Source organism: Leiobunum rupestre, chromosome 9, assembly GCF_980474605.1.
Source record: "Leiobunum rupestre chromosome 9, qqLeiRupe1.1.hap1, whole genome shotgun sequence".
NCBI classification, from domain to species: Eukaryota; Metazoa; Arthropoda; class Arachnida; order Opiliones; family Sclerosomatidae; genus Leiobunum; species Leiobunum rupestre.
Genome location: NC_143392.1, coordinates 43,574,481 through 43,596,987, shown reverse-complemented (window position 1 = coordinate 43,596,987; position 22,507 = coordinate 43,574,481). Strand labels below are relative to the sequence as shown.

General features: G+C 34.8%; 5 protein-coding genes across 7 annotated transcripts; 2 read left to right on the top strand and 3 right to left on the bottom strand.

The window, feature by feature from the left end:
• The first annotated feature begins 158 nt into the window (after positions 1–158).
• Positions 159–7,224, top strand: Nak (Numb-associated kinase). 2 transcript variants are annotated; one of them, XM_090159344.1, is made up of 14 exons: positions 159–291; positions 745–894; positions 953–1,071; positions 1,140–1,245; positions 1,311–1,450; positions 1,510–1,631; positions 1,698–1,912; positions 1,980–2,083; positions 2,158–2,425; positions 2,490–3,177; positions 3,396–3,649; positions 3,845–3,940; positions 5,114–5,173; positions 5,234–7,224. In XM_090159344.1, the coding sequence occupies exons 2-14, from the start codon at positions 768–770 to the stop codon at positions 7,006–7,008; spliced, it is 4,074 nt and encodes a 1,357-aa protein (XP_090015470.1). In that variant the 5' UTR covers positions 159–291; positions 745–767; the 3' UTR covers positions 7,009–7,224. The 2 variants fall into 2 exon arrangements, with proteins under 2 accessions (XP_090015470.1, XP_090015471.1); XM_090159345.1 differs by having other exon boundaries at positions 162–291; positions 742–894.
• On the bottom strand, positions 7,154–10,657 carry ash2 (Set1/Ash2 histone methyltransferase complex subunit ash2). The gene is made up of 14 exons (XM_090159346.1): positions 9,994–10,657; positions 9,830–9,919; positions 9,673–9,761; positions 9,513–9,604; positions 9,352–9,447; positions 9,192–9,284; positions 9,060–9,138; positions 8,914–9,004; positions 8,629–8,843; positions 8,483–8,560; positions 8,132–8,415; positions 7,976–8,068; positions 7,441–7,599; positions 7,154–7,380 (listed from the first exon to the last, which is right to left on the bottom strand). Exons 1-14 carry the CDS (start codon positions 10,506–10,508, stop codon positions 7,276–7,278), a joined length of 2,079 nt encoding a protein of 692 aa, XP_090015472.1. The 5' UTR covers positions 10,509–10,657; the 3' UTR covers positions 7,154–7,275.
• Positions 10,658–13,470: 2,813 nt separating this feature from the next.
• Positions 13,471–21,594, bottom strand: LOC149928486 (putative deoxyhypusine synthase). Of its 2 annotated transcripts, none has more exons than XM_090159527.1 (10): positions 21,441–21,594; positions 21,274–21,379; positions 21,107–21,217; positions 20,668–21,051; positions 20,528–20,614; positions 20,349–20,454; positions 20,157–20,260; positions 19,979–20,104; positions 19,803–19,899; positions 13,471–13,672 (listed from the first exon to the last, which is right to left on the bottom strand). In XM_090159527.1, exons 2-9 carry the CDS (start codon positions 21,364–21,366, stop codon positions 19,819–19,821), a joined length of 1,092 nt encoding a protein of 363 aa, XP_090015653.1. In that variant the 5' UTR covers positions 21,367–21,379; positions 21,441–21,594; the 3' UTR covers positions 13,471–13,672; positions 19,803–19,818. The 2 variants fall into 2 exon arrangements, with proteins under 2 accessions (XP_090015653.1, XP_090015652.1); XM_090159526.1 differs by lacking the exon at positions 13,471–13,672 and adding an exon at positions 18,140–18,313.
• Positions 13,859–17,401, bottom strand: rdx (BTB/POZ and MATH domain-containing protein rdx). Its single transcript, XM_090158551.1, has 2 exons — positions 16,573–17,401; positions 13,859–16,025 (listed from the first exon to the last, which is right to left on the bottom strand). Exon 2 carries the CDS (start codon positions 15,962–15,964, stop codon positions 14,837–14,839), a length of 1,128 nt encoding a protein of 375 aa, XP_090014677.1. The 5' UTR covers positions 15,965–16,025; positions 16,573–17,401; the 3' UTR covers positions 13,859–14,836.
• LOC149928487 (sterol carrier protein 2-like) lies at positions 17,931–19,646 on the top strand. The gene is made up of 2 exons (XM_090159525.1): positions 17,931–18,177; positions 18,240–19,646. Exon 2 carries the CDS (start codon positions 18,259–18,261, stop codon positions 19,480–19,482), a length of 1,224 nt encoding a protein of 407 aa, XP_090015651.1. The 5' UTR covers positions 17,931–18,177; positions 18,240–18,258; the 3' UTR covers positions 19,483–19,646.
• Positions 21,595–22,507: the final 913 nt, after the last annotated feature.

Here is a 22,507-nt window from a genome sequence, read left to right as displayed (position 1 = left end):
CCAAAGAATATTTTGGCCTTAATATCAGTAATCTCATAGGATATGTTCAAATTAAAAAATATATAATTAGGTAATGTCATCGGAAAAAATAGTTCATTGTCATGGACACACTATTGCAGCTGCGGTTCAGCCCTCGGGGAAATAAGTGTGACGTTTTCAGAATAATATTGTACATGTACATTGTATTTTCTTACAAAAAATTCCTTAACATTAAACGTTTTAGATAATGCGAATTGCGCGTTGCTTTACAGTTCCCTAGTTTTTAACTAATAATTTATTTTGTTACAATATGTGAGTAATTTTTTTAAATTCATTGCAAATTTATGGTTCATAGTTTTTAAATACTTAAATTTTATAAAAGCATGTGTTAAGCCTAAATGTCTAAATTTAGGACTCGTCCTAAATGCAAAAATAGCCTTTTCAATTAAAAAACTCTATGCTATATATTTTAAATTCTTTAAACTACGCATATTAATATTCTACGTACGTAATTTAAGTTCAGATTTAATCATTTTTCGTTAATTTTTAATTTAATTCACTATTTACAAGGTTTTACTACAAGGTCAACTTACTATGTTACGTTTACCACCCTCTTTTTGTCAATTATCAAATGTAGTTAACCAAAACCTATATCTCTGCTCTGTTAGAATTGTTTTTATTCCTGAAAGAAATTATATCTAGAAGTTGTTTTATTTGAAATTTCTGTTAAATCTACAACAGAGAATTGCCCATATTTTGTAGCAGATTATAAAACTATTGGACTAAAAATGAAGAAATTATTTTCAAAGTTCGAAACTAAGATAGATCAATCGCCAAAAGAAGGAACCAGTTACGTGGGGAAAGTTTTTACAGTTGGTAGACTCTCAGTTACGGTTGAAGATGTTATTGCAGAAGGTATAAAAATCACATTTATATTACACAAGAACAGACTAAAAAAACCAACTTTTTGCAGGTGGTTTTGCATTAGTTTTTTTAGTTAAAGCAAATAATGGGGTGAGGTATGCCTTGAAACGACTTTTTGTTAATAATGAACAAGATTTGAGCATTTGCAAAAGAGAAATTCAAATTGCTGTATGTAAAATGTTTTAACCCCTATCTCTCTCTTTCTTAATACTAATTATTGTTATTATTTTACTCAGAGTAATCTCAGTGGTCATAAAAATATTATTGGTTTTGTTGATTCATGTGTTAATCATGTTGGGGGTGGTGTTTATGAAGTTATGATGCTTATGCATTACTATAAAGGTACTATCTAAAAATTTCACTACAAAAGCAAAAATTTACAAAATAATTTTTTTTAAATTAATTAGGTCATTTGCTTCAAGTAATGAATGAAAGACTTCAATCTGGGTTCTCTGAAAATGAAGTTTTACAAATTTTTTGTGACATTTGCGAGGCAGTATCTAGACTTCATCATTGTCAAACTCCAATTATACACCGTGATCTTAAAGTATTAATTTAATTACCTATTTCCACAAATTTCATAACGTAATGCGAAATTTTCTTAAGGTTGAGAATGTATTAATTAATGAAAATGGCCATTATGTACTATGCGACTTTGGTAGCGCGACTGCCAAAGTTTTAAACACTCAAACACATGGTATCGCAGCTGTGGAGGAAGAGATTAAGAAGTACAAAACCAGAATAATTTAGTAAATTTGTTGAAATTGCCTGAACAATATACTCTTATTTTATAGATACACAACTTTATCGTATCGCGCACCAGAAATGGTTGATTTGTATAACGGAAAACCAATCTCAACTAAAGCAGATATCTGGGCATTAGGGTGCTTATTGTATAAATTATGTTTCTTTTCATTGCCTTTTGGAGAAAGCTCGCTGGCCATTCAAAGTGGCCAATTTTCATTCCCCGATACATCAAGATACTCGAAGGAAATGCATTCCTTAATTAGTAAGCCTGTTTATGTTTGTATGGAAAATTAAATTTCCAAATAATGCTAACGTCATGATCTGTTTAGGATTTATGTTGGAAGTAGAACCTGATAAAAGACCAGACATTTTTCAAGTTTCATACCTTGCTTTCAAAATTCGCGGGAAAGAGTGTCCTGTACAAAACTTGAATGTAAATAACCTCCGAATTTAGTTACGAAACACAATCAGAAAAAAGCTGAATTCTTATTTTTTTCCGGAAAATAGAATTCTTCAATCCCAGATTTGTATCAAATACCTTCAACAGTACCTTCGAGTGATGTTATAAAGATCCCAGCCAAGCCTCAACAGAGAACAAACGTGACTCCCACTATTGAAAAAACCTCTGTGGCACCCCGTCAGCGACCCAAAGGGGCACATGGCGCTGCCCCTCCGGGGAGCAGCCTACCTTTACTTCCCCAAGGCAACATCCAGTTAAACCGTAGACCACAACAAGTTCCCATTTCCGCAGGGGTCAATTCTAGTCAAGTTCACGGTAAAAAACGCCTCACAGGCCTAATCTTACGTAAGAAGTTCTAAAACTTGTATAATTAAAATAGATGGAACAATATTTCAACCCACCTCGGTTCCAGTGAACAAATTGGTCACGACACCGACTAGTGTTCCCAACAATTCTGTCTTAGTTTCAGCAGTTTCAACTTCTGTTTCCCCGCATGCTCAGTTCCTTCCTCCTAATCAGTCATCACTCTTGCAATCTCCTCACGTTTCTAGTCCAAGTTCTGTTCACCCCTCTTTTCCCCTTCCCGTCAATGCACCACCTATGCCGAACATTCCTCCACAATCCGGACCCTCTAGTCTAGCCCTTCTTCTGCCTCCACTCCTCACTTCTTCAGTCTCGGCTCCCAACTCTGTAGTGGCCACTCCTAACCAAGCACCACTAGCAAACGTGTCCCAATCAGATAATGCAATGCTCGAAAGATCACGCACCGCTTCTTTAGAAGGCTTTGTTCCTGCTACAAATGAAACAATAGTCTATGAAAACGTCACACCCGATCAAAATGAAATTAGAGCTCAACAACAGCACCAAGCCTCAACCATGGGTCTTGTTTCTGTTTCAACTGGAAGCGTGGCTATAAATAATCCTCCTACAATGATATCTTACGCCGAGCAAAGCAACCAACTTTCCACAGCGATAAACCTGGTGTGTTTAACTCCTAGTTCTTCCCCTACTCCTAGCCAGCGTAGCCATCACAGAAGAAATGTCAGTGATACCTCGGCCTTTGACAAGTAATTATCACTCTAAACAGAAGTAAATGAATGAAAAGTTATCCCGCTCCAGGCACAGAGAAACACATGCGTGCTGCCTCTAAACTGGACCCTCCAAGTACTCATTAGGGAAAAATTACACTTGAAAATTTGAATCTATTCCATAACTTTAGTTCATAAACTTCTGTTTTTATGTCTTTAGTTAACTAAAAATTAACAGTTTTTTACTATCTTTAAAGAAATTTTGCCCACGAAACATCCCAATTTTTGGCTCCGTATGAAACAGCCCAATGTAAACTGACCCCTGGTTCTATGGCACCCCCTCAACCTGTCTTAGGGAATGCAACTTCGGCACTGACTGGACAGCAAAGACCTATTTCTGCTGGAAATGGTCAATGGAACCCTTTTGAAGATGCTTCTAATTTTAGTCAATTATCAGAAGATCATCTTTTTGGTCAAGAATTTGACAAGATTAGAAAAGGATCAACTAGTAGTAAGTTTCTGAGAAACTTTTCTGGGGTATTTTTGCTCGTATATTTTATTCCCTAACTGCACGTTTATTATTAGCATTTTCTAACAAGCATGACTATGCTTGGCTTAATGCACAATTAATGGGTTTTTTTTTATGGTTTATTATTGTTGAACATCCGTGGAAAGGGTGAAATTGAATGATTGTTCCTGTAAATAGGTATATCTAACGTGAAGAGTAGAGAGAGCTTAGTCATGAGTTCTTCCGATCTTAATGAAACTGATCCCTTTGGTGCTGCCCCATTTAACCCTACAGGTAATTTCACACCTTACTATATTTGCTCTTATTTCCTACGTGTGACCATATTTTATACAAAAATCATTTCATTTGAAATACTGGTACGCTAAATGAGCCCATTTTACGCTCGGGAAATTAGGTGTTATACACCGTAATTTTTGTGGTTTTTTTAAATTTACGATTTAATTTTAAGTTATTTGTTTAAAAAATTTAATGTTATAGTGACAAATGCAAAGAATAAATATACATGCAAAATGATCTAGCTGTAAAAATAACTGACTGGGCAAATTTGTTTATCCCTGTGTTGTCGGTGAAGTTGGGTGTTTTCAATTGTTTTTATCCGGTAGCCTCCAATTCGGGAAGGAGAAAACCAGTAGCGACAACTGCGCAATCTTGGAAATATCCTCAAAATGTTGTAAGTTTTGTATCTCCTCCGTTTGTTACCGCAACCGAATACAAGAAAACCCCACCACTTTGTGTCAAAAAAGCTAGTGCCAGAGTACAATCGTTACCATTTATTATTAAATGGAACTAAGAATTTATGAGAAAAGAAACCATTGCTTTTATAATTGTTCCCCTTCCCGATGTGTGAAGAGCGAAAAAAACACCCAATGCCGTATTTGAAATGCTTTGATCATGTGTGAAAGGTGTATACTGTGTTTAGCTTAAATATTTTTATATTTTGTTTTATTTTTTATGCATGTTATGCTTTTCGTTATTGCTCTCACTTAAACCGCTTTTTGCTGAGATTTAAGTTTAGTGAAATAGAATTAATATTAACTAATTGTTGTTAAATATTTTTGTTAAATCAATAAAGTTAATACTGATAAATAATTTTAACTTATATTTTCTGTGGGGATTTCTCTAGGTTTATAAAATATTTAATGATTTTATTATACATGTATAAGATTTAAATTAAAAAATCTTAGAGTCTTCATAAAATTCCAAATCTTCGTCTTCATAAAATTCGCTTTTATGCGCTTTTTGTGCAATAGTTTTTCTCTCTAATTACAACTAATCTTTTTTATTGTAAAATAATGCATCTTGTAATGCATATTCTGTTAACAAACTTAACTAAAATTTAAGGGCATAACATAGTGATACTGGTAACAAGTGAAAAAGTCTAAGCCTTGAATTTCAAATCTTTCTTGGTGTTTTTGCGATTTGAACTATATTTTGTTTCTATCACAGGTCCTAGATCAGTTGTAAAAGAAAATTGTACTATATCAAACCCAGCAACTACTGGCCCTGGTATGGGATTTTTTATCATGATTAATAAATTTTGGTAAATTTAAATTAATTCTCTTTAAGGCTTGAATGAGAGCTTTGAAGTTGCCAGTTATATGCCCTTATATCCCGAAGAATTGGAAATTGACAGTGTAAAACAACGAAGAAACAGTGAAAATTCAAGCACTTCTCACGATGGAAGTCAAAGTGTTCAAAGCGGGAGGTCAGGCAAAGAAATGTTTGGAGTTTCACCCTTCACAAAAATTCCCAGCGAAAATCGGTCAAAATATGAAAAACTTATGGACTTTGAAGAAGAAAAATTTGTTATTAATAAGAGATTGAATGCAGTTGGAGATGAGGTCCCCAAGGATGCTGACAATGATTCAATTGGTTCAGCCAGCGACTTATGCGCAAGAGCTGAATCAAGCGAAGATGAGGCATCATCTGGTATATCCTCAGATCACCAACTGAACTGCCCTGAACCATTAGAAAGAACCAGTGATAAATTGGGAGAGACAGCCTTAAATATCAGTAACTTGAAATTGAAGGACATCCAACAACCTGCTATGGTCATGCAGGATATATTAATTGGACATCTTGATGGAGATAAACCATTACTAGATGATGATGAGCTTTCAGATTCTGAGCATAAAATGTCTAAAGAAAGACTGGAGGAGGAAACTCTGCTTTCCTCAACCTATCATTTTGGCTCATTAACTCATTCTCCGCATGAAGATGTTTTTAGTTCAGCCCCGTTTAAAGCTAAAGGTACAGATTCAAATCTAGCTAAAACACCATTAATTGGTCCAAACCCTGATGATGTCTTTGCCCAAGCCCCATTCAAGAAACCTCTTACTAAAACAGATTCCTCACACAAGCTCCTTAAAAAGAAATCACAACAAAATCTAGGACATACAGCGGTTCCACAGGTTCCTGAACCACAATCACAAAAGAGCTATAATAATCTCATATCAAAATGCAAGAATGAAATTTCACCCCTGCCAGCTTATAATCCACCTCAATCTATACCACTACCACCGGCAACCACCTCAATTCAGACAAATCCAGCTAAGATTGACCTATTTGGGTTAGCACCTTTCAATAAACCGACTGAAATTATCCAACCTTTAATTGGGAACAAGTATGAACAGCCAGGCACTAACTTCACCACAAGAACCTTTCAAACAAACGAATCTGCCCAAGGGAATGTCCCACTTCACTCTGGTGGTAGCAAGCAAGATTTATTTGGAGCAGTTCCTTTTTCTAATTTTGCAGAGGTTCAACCCATTAAAAATGCACCACCAATTAAACAGCAAATCCCTCTGCATCTTTCAAATCAAAGTGAAACCTTATCCACTAAAGTAGCTACCATCCCTACAAGTTTACAGGGTGGTTCCTCAACAGCTTCTAGCATAGCACCTCCTCCCACAGATGGCCTAATAATAGGAAATAATGGCAATACAAGGAGAAACTCCTTGGGATCTGGCAATTCGGATTCCAGCGACGATGAGCAGATTACTTCTTTGAGATTAAAAAAGGATAAACACAAGTACCAGCCATTTGGAAAAGATGATGGTGGCTTAACTCGAGATGAGAATGTTAACGTATTACCAAGTAGGCAATATACGCAACTTAAATCGAGTAAAAAGAGTAAACCAAGTAAAAAATCTCCGAAAGAAGCTTCTTATTCAAAGGAGAAAAAACTAATGACAACAAACGCATTTTCTAATCTAAGTTTTGAAGATGTAGGCAGTGATGAAGATTCAGTTCGTTCACTAAACCCCATTTTCATAAACGAACATTCTGCATTGGGCAACTTGAAAAGCAACTCATTCCGTATGGGGAAGATAAGTAAATAAGAGACAGTTATAAGAAAAAATATATCGTAATAAATAGTTAATTTCCTTCAAAGCATTTAAGTGAAAATAAAAATGTAGAATTATATCTTATATTATACTTTAAAATTTTAGAGGCATTTTTGAATAAACAATGTATAACCAAGAGTAAAAAGTATTGACTATATTTCCAGTTGTGTAAAAAAATTTAAGTGCTATTATTTGCATTATTGTAAATAAAAAATGTATCGCAACAGTTTTATTCCAACTTATCATTTATACTCTAGTCACTTACAACTGAAAAGTATCTAGTCTTAATTTCCCTTCATTTTCCGCAAAAAATATTAAATCAGTAGTCGTCTGTTCTATAACAGCTTCATGCCCAGCTTCATAAATCTAATATAAAAGATATTATTAGATTTTAGCTTCATGACCTTTATGAAGTAGGATACTTACGCCCTTAAATTTAATATCTCTCGGCGGATGTTTAAAATTGGGTCCACAATTTATTGATATGTTACAACTTTTGTACAACGACATGGCAGGAAAATATGTTCCACCAAATATGTCTTCAAAAGCAACTCCCATATTTATCCCATTTTTATAAAACGTTATCTAAAAATAAAAATAGATTATGAATACCAAGGTGGAAACAGATTTATGGCTTAGGCCAACAGTAAACCAAATGCGGTAACAAAGTGACCTTACAATCAATGACATCAAACCATGGCACACATTTTAAAAACAACCGCCTTACATTTCAATTAAAGGGAATATCAATATACCTTCCAATGCGTTCTTTATAGAGGACTCTAACAATTCAGGGCTTTCCTCCACACTGTTTAAAAATGTAAAAAGCTATGGGAGGGAGTGGCCAACAATAGAACCCTTTGTGGGTGCAGAAACACTTTGGGTTATATTCCATTTAATTATGATTTAAAAAAATATTCAGCCCTCACTTTGGCTATATTTAAAGAATATTGAAACCTACTGTACTCCGTGGAAGAGGTTTCAAACTTTTTAAACATTGTTGAACTTCATCCTTTTCTTCAAAATACAAATAACTTTTGAATTTTACTAAGGGCTAAAGAAAAACCGAAATAAGTACTCAATATGGGATTTTTGAAAACTTAACCACACTATTTACTTTGTCTTTGAAAGTTTGAGGCAAGGGTATTGTGTCTTCTATAAATGGCAAGTGAATAAGGAATCCTAAGACATCCCCTTGAGCATAGCCTCCATCAGTATAGTGAAAACCCCGACTCTGATGGAACTTGGTACCTTTCCTGGACCTCCACGAATAACCAAATTTATCGTAACCCAAAGGGGCTTGAAGATTGCCCAAAGCTTGAGACCAGCCCAGTCTAGAGGCAGCCCCTTCGGCCATATCATCTATTGTACATTCGTAATACCAAGTTCCTCTATTTACACCTATGTATTAAAGCTTAATTGTAATAAAAAGATGTAACTCAAGACTCATGTATAAATGGAAAATTACCATGCGTAGCTCTTATCATGCAATATCCTTTTTCACCTACAACAGATAATCTATCCTCGGCTACTTTTAATTGGGGGGCTACAAAAGATTGATCATTATGAGAAAAAAAATAGTTTTAGAATGAAATAATGGGATATGAAACTGACCCCTATCATGCATGGCAAGAAGGACATTATTGGGTACCAGAGTTCTATACAACCATCCTGGTATTGGTTTTCCCGCCCAATCTGAGCTTTCGTCAAATTCCTGTCTAAAAGGAGCATGTGGATCAGGTTCTGCTAAAATATAACGATATCCATCTTTGTTGAATGGGTGTTCTAAAGGATATCCATGTGGAGGTAGTTTAGGCATTGTTAAGTCACTAAAATATAAATAAAATTCTTTCGGTTTAGAGGTATACGTTTAAGATTAAGTTATCTTTTTTTTCATACCTTTTTGGTTTCTTTGTAGATGACATGGTAGTGGTATCTTGGGCCACTTTCCTTTTTGCCCCTCTTCCCTTACCAAAACCAACACCAAATCCTTAAAATAAATTTAACTAATTATCAACAGTTCAAAAATGTTTAGTTATTTTTACCAGTTGGTGCTGTTGTATCTGACGTCTTCATACTTTGCCTTAATTGCGCTTCAAACCCGGGACCAATTTTATTCAATTCCTAACAAAATTTCTATTACTTTAAAATAACAATAATTATTTGTGATCACTTACAACCTGTACTGTAAGCCCAAAATATTGTTCAGTTTCAGCACCTTTACTTGCGTCTGATAATTCTTTGCTAGTAAATATCTCAGTCTCTTTTAACTGATAAACCAAAAATTTATTATTCACTAAAAATTTTTAAAAGACCATTTTCAAAATACTAATGCACCATAGTTTTGTTAATTGTAGTGTGCCATGTTTGTTTTATTCTCCTTTGCATAGTAGAAAGACTTTCCCAGTTTTTATCAACATAGGGAATAATTTCCTTTAAAATAAAGCAAAATATAAGCTTTATCTTCCAACTAAAAAGTGTTGATTCAAATGCCTTACTTTATCTCTAGAGAAGAATGTTTTTGGGTTACCCTCAGCAACACTTTGCTGCGCGAGGTTAGCAATAGCACTCAGACAAATCTGAGTAAAATCTAAACAAATTTAAATTTAATCTAATTTTTGAGATATAAAGCTAAGCACAAATGAATAATGTACTAACTTGATTGTTTCTTAACAAAGCTTTCTGTCCCAAATTGATTACAATTTTTGCACAGAAAGGTATAGTTTGTTAAAAACCCAACACATTTACTAAAAAAAAAGGGATATTGTCAATTAAAATTAGACAAAAATTTGTATGTAAGAAAAGTACATTTTACCCTATAGGTATGCTAATGCAATTTTGGTGAAACCATTTAAAGCAAGCTGCACATTGTAATTCAATGTGGTTCAAGTTTCTTTCCTTTGCACTTTAAAATTGATAAAATTAAAACAAATCTACTTAAATGCCGGGTCTAAAAAGTAATAAAATTCCTTATCTTACCAATAACAGCCTGATTTTTCCACCACGATTGTTTCAGCTCTTTCTACTGATTCAATGTTTTCTATTTCAGTGGTTGGTGAAGTCTTATCAGTAGAAACATTGCTATCTTGATCTGTGTTGATGATAATAGTACTGCTATGTTCTGGTTCGTCTTCTGTCATTTTTCCAATAGTTATATCAACATCCATTGCAATTTGCTCTTCACTAGTGTCTGTCAATTGACTAACATCTCCCATTGGTGAAACTTGTGTGAGATCCTTATTCATAGCTGGTTTTGCACGCAATTCTTCATTCGCAAGAGATTTCAACTCAATTTTTGGAATTTCATTGGACATAGCAACTGACTGCATGTTCGCTATATTTAGTTGGGTATTATTCAGTTCGTTATCACGTTGTTTTTGATTCAACTGGTTAATAATCACTTCACTTTGTTCCATAGATCTAAAACTACTGGGTGTTGATTCTATAAGCATGACATTTGGGCCTTGGTTCATGGTGTTCGAAGAAAGTGACATTTCGTCTTAGGTTCTTTTCACGAACTTACTAATTTAATGATGTAACCAAGTAAAACCCTAAATTTTTCAAATATACGAAGAAAGAATTGCATTTTTCTGAGGAACACAGAAAATAAAGTAATAATTCACCGTTACCGAACATAATTCTCCCTCTCAATAGGGATCTGTTCAAAACTTTTTCGTCTGCAGCAACTTAGGCTTAACCATAGAGATAGAAAATGGGCTTAACTTATTTGAAATAAATCGCTCTGATTGGCCAATAAAACTAGGTTCCTGAAATAAGAGGACGCGGCAATACCTAGACTAATCATAATAAATAAATTTAAAATTTTTATGTAAATTTAATAGCGATGTAAATAACTAAATAACGCCACGAACCCTGGTACTCTTGCATTTTAAGGATCTCTTTGTTTTGTTGGTTAAAGGGAGTATAAACTAAATCCTTGCTCTGACAATTTATTTAAAAGTTTGTACAGGATATCTCGGCTGTCAAAAGGTAAAACCTTATAACTCGATTTCGATGAATTTGAGAAAAACGCTATTTTATCATTTCGTTTGTATTAGGTGCATTTTAATTCTGACGCTATTTCTCTTTATTTAATTCTTCTATAAGACATCCGAAATGAGTATAAAAAATTCAGTTATGTTTCACACATGTTAAATTTCAATAGAAATTATTTAAATTTGTTTAACCTTGGAAATTTCAATTAAACTAAGTTTAATATCAAAGGTAAAACCTTATATATCTGAGATATAAGGTTTTACCAAGTTTATCACCATTCATAGCATAATATAAAAAAGGTAAAGCCTTATATCCAGGGCCGTTTTAACCTTTCCGTAGGCCTTAGGCAAAAATCTCCTAAAATTTTCGTAGGCAGCATAGCCAGAAGCAGACGATCTAAAACCTTATAACTTTATGCAGTGGCTGCGTACGAAAAGGTAAAACCTTATAAGTTTATATAGTTATAAGGTTTTACCTTTGGTTTTTTCAAAATTAAAGGTAAAACCTTAAATAAAGACAGATATAAGGTTTTACCTTTGTTTTTTCTTGTTATTTCTAATTTTTCAGTAACTTATAAGGTTCGATTTTGTTTTCAGTTTTTTTTGATAAGTCAAAATAGCAGTTTGATACACCAAATATTTATCTGCTATTTTTTGTGTTTAACTCATCTTTTGAAAAAATCGAGTTATAAGGTTTTACCATTTGACAGCCGATCTACTGTCTATGGTACTAGGCGCTTTAATAAAATATCCTTCAAGGAAATCGCCAAGAAGTATTAATTCTGAGAGTCAGGACCGGCAATGACTGTTAATATAGTGCTTGTTGAAATAATGAAAAGGTTTTACCTGTAAACAGAACGTCGTGTTTTTGCTAAGTCAAAAAAGCTACCTGTTTAAAAGTGAACACTTGTTGCATACCATAGAAATCTCATCGGTAACTAGAATGCTGCCGCCTACGGCCGAGCTTGACGCCAGTTCGCCTTGAACCTTCAGCCAATGAGAGGCCGTAGAGTGGTTCCGCCAAGGAGGATAATAATTAAAAACAATGCGCTCATAATGAATAACCAGCAAAACCTATGGCAAATTCCTTTTATACACTTGAATAACATTACGCATTCCATTCGTTTTCCATCTCCGGCTGTTCTTAAAGATAAAACTCCCGGTAGGCTGGGTGACTCTCTTCATTGTTTATGATCGGGGAGGAAACGCCTCAAAAGAATTCTTCTAGCGGCTTATTCAAGGAGTTCACACCCCAGTTATTGTTTTGGGGAACTTCAACGCCCACAACACCCTGACACGGACCTCTGTCAGTACAATCGGCAGAACGACTTCTTTACGAGTCGGCGCTAGAGACGATACCCTTAAAATAAGAGCGTGGTCTTCTCTTGGATCACATGTCATAAAAAAGGGAACGGGCCCATTTTAAAATATTGGTTCGGAAAACCAAAATAAACAGTTGGAGAGATTACTGCGACAGGCTACATGCCTATACACCGTTGACCAGTAGCGGCCCCAGCAAGTTTTTCTGGTGGTGCGAGATCTCATTGCGAGGTCAGGCGTTTCGGTCTTGCGGTCAAAAGTTATTGGTCCCGTCGTCCTGATCCCGTTTCGGCGCCCCCACCTATGACGGCGCCCGGTGCAGTCGCACCGTTCGCACCGCCCTAGGGCCGCCGCTGCCGTTGACTCAGCTCCAGGAAACTTTTCCCCCTCAGAAATGGGTCGGAGGTAATCACTGACCAAGAAGACGTGGCCGAGTGCCTAGCTTGCTCAGCCAGGGCAAACATCCACCACAACCGGCTCTACGGCATTCTGGCGACCCTCCACAACACTTCCACACGGATTGACAATGTGTCTTATTTATTAACCAAAAGCTCTACTCCGGCTTTTCGTCTGGCGCTTCTGGACCTATACAAAAGCATCTGGGAGGAAGGCATCATGACGCAGAGATGGAAGGTCGCTGTACTCCACCCGATTCTCAAACCAGGAAAGTCCTCTAGGCTTCGTGCGTAGATTAAATTTTGGTCATAAGTATCGCTGCCTACCGAACAAGTTTTAAATTGAATACAAGAAAGCTGTCTGCTCGTTCAAAATTATCTCTGCACAATAACTATATTTCCTAAGCTCAAAGCCTCAATCCTATGACCAGTGAACCCCTCAGATTCCATTTTAATTTACTGGTCATAGCATATGTAACATAATTACTCATAAGTATGCCACTAGCAGCTCTATTTCTTCACTAACGGTTTGTTTCACAGATATTTCGTCATCCGTACCCTACGTAATATTTGACGTCATCGAATCTCAAATGCCGATTATGCCGTCGCCCAATTAGCTCTATTTCTGATAAACCGGTTTGAAAAACCAAGGCTTAGGAGCTAAAATGAACTACAATATACTGTATCAAGTGCTGTTAATGCAATTAATGAAGTTTTCGGAGACTAGGGTTCTAAAAAAAATTGCATTGTCAAATAAAAGAAGCAGGTTTATTGAAAAAATAGTTGAAATTCAGGTCTGAGCTTTTCTGGGGCATCTACAAGGTTGGAGTCTCAGTCTTTGCAGATTCTTTTGAGCCTAGGCCTAACTCTTCTAGGCTTGGTATGGGTTTTTGCTGGTGGAATATCCCACTGAAGGGGGTGGAATTCCGATGGATTTGCATCTCCCCACTAAAAGGAAAAATGCCTTTTAAAATTTTGGCCCTCTTAAATAACTTCAGTTTATTTACTTCTGATATGACTAAAAAACTAAGACAATAAGGAATTTTCCATAAGATAAGGAATAAATAAATGAAGATATAAAACTAAACTAATCAAATTAAAAGAACAGCCAAAATTAGTTTTGGATTTTATTTTTACTTAAGATAGATAATTGTAGAGGTACAGCATGTTTGTGAACTCTACTGAATTATAAATATCACGTATGTTAACCATCATTTAGGCCGGTCAAACTAAAAAAATTGTACTTTAACAAAAAGTGAAAATTTGTCTTATATTCTTTTAAGACAAATTCATAAGAGGTGGGTGACAAAAATAATTTAAAAATTATCCTAGAGGTTATTAAACGCACTACAATAAACTAACAACAATAATAGCCGTAAACATACAAGTAGAATAATTATAACAGTGCTTTATTTCCTACCTTTTCTATAAACTACTATTAAGTTTCTAGGATCTACTTTGGAAAGTATTGTAAAATGGCTTTAGCACACTAAGAAAGCCCACTTTTATTATCGTTATTACGTGCACTTATATCATTAATGAAATGCCATGCAATAGTTAATTGAAAAAAAAACATGTATACACAAAACAAATTATCCCACAAAATAATTGTATAAATTCCGAGGTTTGAAAAATATCCTCATGTCTGGTTTAATATTAAATTTAAAACATAGCTTTGGATAAATATAAAAGATGCTTCTACTAATTTATTATAGAAAACCACGCTTGTTTTTTCAAAATTATATTAGTCAAGAAGTGTTATAATTAAAATCTTATTCGTAAACACTTAATACTGTTATTTTATAGTCCAAATGCTACAGTTTTTCAATGAAAATATATTTACTAAATTAAATCAAAACAAAGGGAGTTATCAGCAAATTTTAAATTACAATGGCATACCTCAATTTCCTTTCAAAATTATTTTGTCAAACATCTTTAAAATAAACAATGTTGCCTTTCAAGCTTCTGTTATAATAAGGGGCCTACTTGTAACTAACCGGCCGAAATAAATTTTGAATGTCATGACCAGTTATTGGTAGACATTTCACAAAAAAATTCAACACTGGGTAAGTCAATTTTTATAATTATTTACGAAATTAGAATCTACTAAGGTTAAGATTGTTTTATTCTTTTACGGGGAGGTCCAATTGGAGGTATTTGTTGAGTAGCTAAAGCTCGAAATGCTTCGGCGATTAAGTGAGGCTGACGATGAATCATAGTTTTCCACCCTGATGTTTCCATAACATCAGTTGCGTGCGTGTTTATAAAGTCAATGGCATGAGCCTTTAGTTGATCAGCACTATGCATATCAGCTAAAATGAGAACTTCCGCCGCTGTTTCAATGGAGAGATTAGTTGAAAGGGCTTCTTCGCACATAACTTTCAAACGTTCTAACGCGTATTTATCCGCCGCAGCTAGCAGATCATCGGCCATTTTCTCTAAATTGGGGGCTTTTCCTGTGTATATAAATTTCAACATTTCTCTAAGAACTTCATGATCCATGTCTGTGATTTCCACACGATTTTGCTTCTTTTCTTCCATTTCGTGTTCAAACATGGCAGCAAAAACCGGCGAACGTGCGGCCAAAATTGCTTTATGAGCGTAAAACTCACGTCCATTCACACTAAGAATCACGTCACTAAATTTCTGACTTTCTAAAAGAAGTCCCAAATCATCGGAGAGACGGCATTCGGGAACTTTAAACTGAATGGCATTGTTTTGACCCGAGATGTTGACACTGTCAGCTACTACGTTAACTTCGCAGTAAAGAGTCAATTTATCATCCGGTAATAGCCCGTTAGCTTCATCTAGAAGAAAATCTCTTCGTATGAACTTTTTGAATCCCCAGTCTTTTCCTTGAACAAACCGATAAGCTCTCTGACTTTCCATGGCTTTTGTTTCTTCTCTTTTAGCATTTAAAATTGAGAATTTAAACTTTGCCCTAACTTCACTCTTGTTGCAAGATACCAGAAGTAAATACAACGAAAGGTAATCCTTGCTTTCTTCATCGAGACCTTTAGGATTCACTCTTAGACACCATTTTAACTTATCATTGGCGCTGGCTGAGAATGTAGAACTTTTCAACACTTCACCCATCTCTTCTCGGCAAAAACTGAAGTTATTTATTGTCCACATATAGGAAAACTTGATAACTTTAACTTGAGTGTAGCACCAACTCTCAGCAGCTGGGGTGCTAACTTCACTTGGAGGAGGCGGTGAAGGCACCCGCGATTCAGCCATAGCAGTTGACAGTTTGACCCAATTTATTAAGCAATTTTCATAAAGATATCACCAGAGAAAGCTACAGTAAAATTATAACAAATTTGCCATTAAACATTTAACTTGGCTTCAATATAAACCCAATCTAAACATATCAGATTTAAAATGAATACAAGACTGAAATAGAGGTATATTCTCTGTAGGCATAAAACTCTGCACTAGGGAAAGACAATGTGGCATAAGGTGTGACCCAAGCACCTTGTTTTTTTTTCAAGGAACGGTTTCATGACCATCATAACCTCATTACCGCTCCACTGACTTCCCCAAATCGTAGACCTACTTTACAAAGGCTTAGCTTCTTCATTTAACTAATTTAATTCTTCACCCAGATTAATTTATAAAAAATGTATTAAAGGTAATTTAAATCACAGAAAAGAAACCAATAAGCCACCACCATAAACAAAAACCGTAATTACTTAGGGCATACCCATATAAATTCTTGGCGGAAAATGCTACGCCACAATTAGACACAAATCGGTCTTTTATTAATAGATCAAAGCTTTTTAAAGAAAATTAAGGATTTTAGCTCAAACTATCGTAACTAAATACGTATTAAAGGAAAAAATTACCAGTATTGTAGTAGATGAAAATGATTTCCCATTGAGGTGTCGTACGTACAGTACGGCTGTTCCCAATCATTAAGCCTTTCCTTCGAACACAAAAATGAACTCAAGGAGGCGCTGTGCTATCTACCAAGGTCCAAGCCTTCAACAACATAAAATAAAATCTAGGCTACAAGCTTAAAAACGCGTTAATCGTCGCGCTATTGTTGTTAAATTTAACCTTCGGTCGCTTCCAGGCATATTCCGATTCTCCGGCCCTTCTCTCCCCTTTGTACGTGGACCAGAGCTCGAGGTCAAAATGCCTTATTTGTTCCAGTATTTTCGAATGCTCCAAAAATTAGGCCTAGGTCAATTATATAGCTTCGTTTTATCCGCATGGACATGGACAGAGGGAATATCAAACTGCAACAAAAAGAGCGAATTTTTGCGGAAACCTCCGTCCTCCGCGGCTCCGCCAAAGGTCTCTTAAGAAAAAAGTCCCCAAAATCCCTCATCCCCTTGTGCTAATTCAGGGTTGCCAGATTTCTTTTACGTTTCGGCCAGTCCACCTCGAACCATGCCCGAACGCAATGTACCGACTCCGAGTTTGCTCCGAGTACATTAAGCATCACACGAAAAAGGTTCGAACGTATAGGATTTGATAGCATTAGCAACTTAATATGACCAAACTCCTATCATAAGCCTCGTGAATGCCTAAGACGGTCGCGTTCAAACGTGAACTGCTTAATCTGTCTAATGGGTCAAGAAATTGGGCCAACCGTAAATGAGGACAAGGAGGGGGATTAAACAAATCTAACAAAAACCAATAACCAACAATCGCCAAGCACTCGTTGTAAAAGAAAACAATATAATATAATATAATATAATATAATAAAAGAGATAAGGCAGATCTCGATTCTTTAAACGCTTCTTTCGAGAAAAAAAGGTTAAACCCGCCCGCTAAAAATACGCGTTATATATAAATTTCGTTCATTGACCTAGAATAACGAATTCTACAAAAAATAAAACAGGGAAAACAAAAATACCAAACGCATATGTGAGAAAAAAATATGAGAAACGAACCGAGGGGGATCAGAAAGCCCTAGAAACGAAACGCGTACGTGTACATTGTTCACCGTATTAACAGGTGTAGACTATACCATTCTACACGTACGCTTTTTAATTTCGAATTACCACCCCTGTAGTAGTGAAGCCTTTAGCTTTCAAATAAGCCGCGTTCACACTAAACACTTTGGATCCCTTTTAATACGGTTTCAAAAGATCGAATTGTAAAATTTTGATATCGAATGTATTTATCGTATGGCTATTAATACAGTTGACACCGAAAATTTTCAATTTTATCTTTCGAAACCGTTTAAAAACAGTTCCAAAGTGTCTAGTGTGAACACGGCTATAGAGAATTAGAGGTAAACCTGTTTTACCAGGAACACATCAGTTCATGGCTTCTTTCCATTTTTTTTAGTAACATATACAACCGGCAGGGCAAAACTCATTTGTGAAAAGGGTTTCTATAAATGCGTCAAGGAAAATCGTACCTAAAAAATTTCGGTGTATAACATTTTAATGACGTATATAAGCATCTATAAGTTAATACTGGAGTGTACCTGAAAAGTGCGTTTTTAATTTAAGAATATAAATTAATAATTAGTTAATTTATAATTCTTTTTATAAAGTAATTTAATTTTATAAAAAATGACTGGGAGAAGAGTTTTCATTGTTGGTGTTGGAATGACCAAGTTTGAAAAACCTGGAACAAATAAGAAAGATTATCCAGCTTTGGTCCAAGAAGCCGTGCAAGAAGCCTTAGGGGACTGTAGGATATCTTATTCAAGTGTTCAACAAGCTTGCGTTGGTTATGTTTACGGCGATTCAACAAGTGGCCAAAGAGCCATTTATGAAATTGGAATGACTGGAATTCCCGTTATTAATGTCAATAATAATTGCTCAACTGGTTCTACAGCTTTATTTTTGGCTACTCAGGCCATTAAAAGTGGATTATATGACTGTGTTTTAGCAGTTGGATTTGAGAAAATGGATAAAGGATCCTTAACCTCAAGATTTAGGGACAGAGTCAATCCTGTGGATAAACATCTCAGACTTTTAGCTGATACCTACGGCATAGAATCTGCACCCATGACTGCCCAAATGTTTGGAGCAGCGGGTAAAGAACATATGGCTAAATACGGAACCACTCCGAAGCATTTTGCTATGATTGCCCTCAAAAACCATAAACATTCCATTAATAACCCACGTTCCCAACTACAAACTGAGCATTCCTTGGAAGAAATTGAATCTTCTCCCATTGTGTATGCGCCTCTAACTCGACTGCAATGTTGCCCAACTTCTAATGGAGCAGCCGCAGCAGTGGTAGTCTCAGAAGAATTTGTCCGGAGGTTTAGTTTAAAACAACAGGCTGTTGAAGTATTGGGGATAGAAATGGCCACTGATATACCATCCGTATTCGCTGAGAAAAGTTGCATAAAAATGATAGGATTTGATATGACAAAGACAGCGGCTAAAAAACTATTTGACAATACAGGGTTGAGACCCGAACAGGTCGATGTAGTAGAATTGCATGATTGCTTCTCAACAAACGAACTAATTACCTATGAGGCCTTAGGTTTGTGTGCAGAAGGTCAAGGAGGGAAGTTAGTTGATCGCGGTGATAACACTTATGGGGGCAAGTATGTGGTAAACCCTAGTGGGGGATTGATTTCAAAAGGGCATCCTTTGGGCGCTACTGGTTTGGCACAATGTGCTGAATTATGCTGGCAACTTCGTAATAAGGCCGGATCTAGACAAGTTCCAAGGGCAAAATTGGCTCTTCAACATAATATCGGTTTAGGAGGGGCTGTGGTTGTAGCACTTTATAAAATGGGATTTGGCCATGACTCTTTAGTCGCTTCCAAACTTTAAGACTAGCCTTTATACATTTTTAGGAGCTGGGTTTTTATTGTTCTTCAGACTTTTGCAAATTAACGTGTTTCATAAAAATTTGTAACCATGTAAACGTTTTATGATATTTTATAATACTCAGAATGTACAAATATATTGTATCTACTTAAAAATCAATAAAGGTCATATTGTTACGACTATTTATATTGTAAATTTTTTGTGTATTTTATCGTTTATAAAACTTCTCTCCTCAACATATAAAAGTGGGAATGCGATAGATGTAACGGAGATTTAATAAACCATCTTATGCTTACGACTTTTAAAAAAAAAAACTAACTTACTTGTAAATAATAAATTTTATTTTTCCATTCCATGATGCCACCTAGCAAATGTTTCAGCTACTAACATTGGGAATATTAATGTAGCTTCTCCGTGAACCTTTTAAATAAAAATTAACCAAATAATTTAAAGGACTGAAATGAGAAGCTTTAAAAGAATATATTAAAAAAAAATGTACTTTAACTGGTGTGGCGTCTATTTTGATTTTCCCCCAAGAAACAGCTTCATCCGGAGTTGCACCAGAGTCACTGCCATCAAAATCAGATGCAGTATTGACGAAAACTGAGAAATCAGCTCCATTTCTCTGAAATAATGTTTTATTAAAGTTTTTCACACTAAATCATTTTTGGACTTACAAAAAGATTAGCATTGCATATATGATGTTTAATAACGCCTCCTCCTAAAATTATCATCCCAGAATGCTTTGCTTTAATTGCTATGCTGTTTATTCTCCTAATATCTTTTATTATAAATATCAAATTTTTGATTATATTAATATCTTAGTACTTGAAAATTTAAATGGATTATTCAAGTATTTATAATTATACCCGCGGCTATATCTAATATCAGTCCTGGATTTCTAAAGCTTTGGAAGTAAATCTGATCCCCTATAGCACCATCAGTCAGTGCTGGTGAAAAAACTGGAATTTTATTCTGAAATATTATTGAGAGTTTGAGACTCAAGTCTTCAGTATTCACATTATTTTTATTTTTATTTGTAATTTACTTTGGCAGCCCAATACAAGAAAGAATTTTTATCATTAATTCTTTCACCAAAAAGAGTTATAGCTTTGGATGGAGTCCAAATAATATTCTATAATAAAAAAAAACTTCAGAATTAAACAACTTTCAATTAAGTGTTATTACCTGAGATTTTTGTTGTTCTAACATTTCATCTAAAATTGGGCCTATGAAATTTTCCAGGAAACAGTAGTTGTTATTGGCAACTAATAAGTTTCCAATTCTATTTACTCCTTGTTTACGGAGTTGGCTACCTTCAAGGTTAAATTCTCCTACAACAGTCGGTGCTAAACATTTCATTAAGTCCTCTTCTATTCCACCACCAGTTGTCACAATGCAGTCAACCATTTCGTGTTCAGCAAGAAATCTTATCACATCTCTAACTCCCGATGACGACATATTTGAAGTGAAGCCCAAGAATATGGTACAATTATGTTTTCTTCGTATAAAGTCATCGTCTTCTAGACAATCTTCGTCATTCTTAGAAAGCAGTTCTTGTCGAAGTTTAATCTGGAAAATGCGGTCATTTAACTTGAACATTCCCAAGATGATTGTCTCTTTATACCATCTTCCATATTTCCTCAATTGCTTTTGAGAAGTTTGATGCTTGAAAACCAGTAGTACGAAATGTCTTAAATATTTCGTGATAATTTACACCACAGTTAAAATCATACCCCTTTGGAAAAAACTATTAGTACGTAAATTTTGGATAAATACAGAATAAGAAAGTACTTTGACAACTGGTTGTGTGGATAAATCAATTTCTGTTTTAACTTTAAGGGCATCGAGAGCTATTTGAGGTGTTGTATCCATTTTTCTTTTCATAAAACTGCTAAATCTTAATCAAAAATTGTATTATAAATCATTGAAATGGACTTTTTAAGAGATCAAAGGCTTACCTGGAAATTGATTGAATTGGAAAGTACTTACTCAATTTAATACGAGTACTAATTATGGCTTAAGTTTAAATACTGCGTTAACGGTTAAAAAACTTATAAAATCAATTTAAAATAAATTAATGTTACAAACATTAATAATTGCTAAAATTATCTTCGGTAAAGTTGAGTGAGGAAACTTGTGATAGACTGAAACAGAAACCGGACAAATTTGCCCCTGGCGGATGCTTGGTTAACGTTATTCAAACAAGGATATTTCAAGACCATAAAACTTTCGTAATTGAGATTTTATTGAGCATTAATGAATTATAAATAAAATTATAAAATAAAAACTTGTTTGACAAATAAAATAATATATATTATTTAAAACACTTATAAAGTACTATTTGAAGTGGCAAACAATGAATAAACCACATTAAAGGAAAACTCTTTCAGAGAAATAAATGTTCCGATAATTCGGAAAAAGCTTCATATCACTTTACAATTTTATTTGGTTACCATTTTGGAGTAAAATTTGTTTTCACTCTTAGAATTTTCAATAGATTTTTGTTTGGTAAGAATAGAAAAAGCTTTACAAACACTCGACTGTATATATTGCTTTAAAAGAAAAAAATGCCTTTTTGAAATATTTTAAGTGTGAATAAACCGACGAAGAATAAAGATTTTCCTAAATGGTTACGAGAAAAATATTTTTCTTTCATAATACAATCAATATTGCATTATTTTTTAAATATTTTTGCAATGATCTTTTGCTCTGATTTGTCAGTAAATGGCAATGACTTTAGCAAGCATTTTTTACCCTAGCAGAAAAGATGTCTAGATCTGCCTATTTCTCTTCTAGAAGCACGCGTTTTGTAAACTATTCCTTCAAAAAACTCATTCGCATTTACTAAACCACTAAAATTGAGCCCTAACTTAACTTTTGAGAAATTTTCCATCACTTTTGATTAAAAATATTGTGACACTATTAAGGCCGGAGTTTCTTTTCATAAAATAAATATAAGTATGAATGTCAGATGGGCTACTAAAGTGCTTTGAACCATTGTAATAGATGAAATTATTAACTTAAT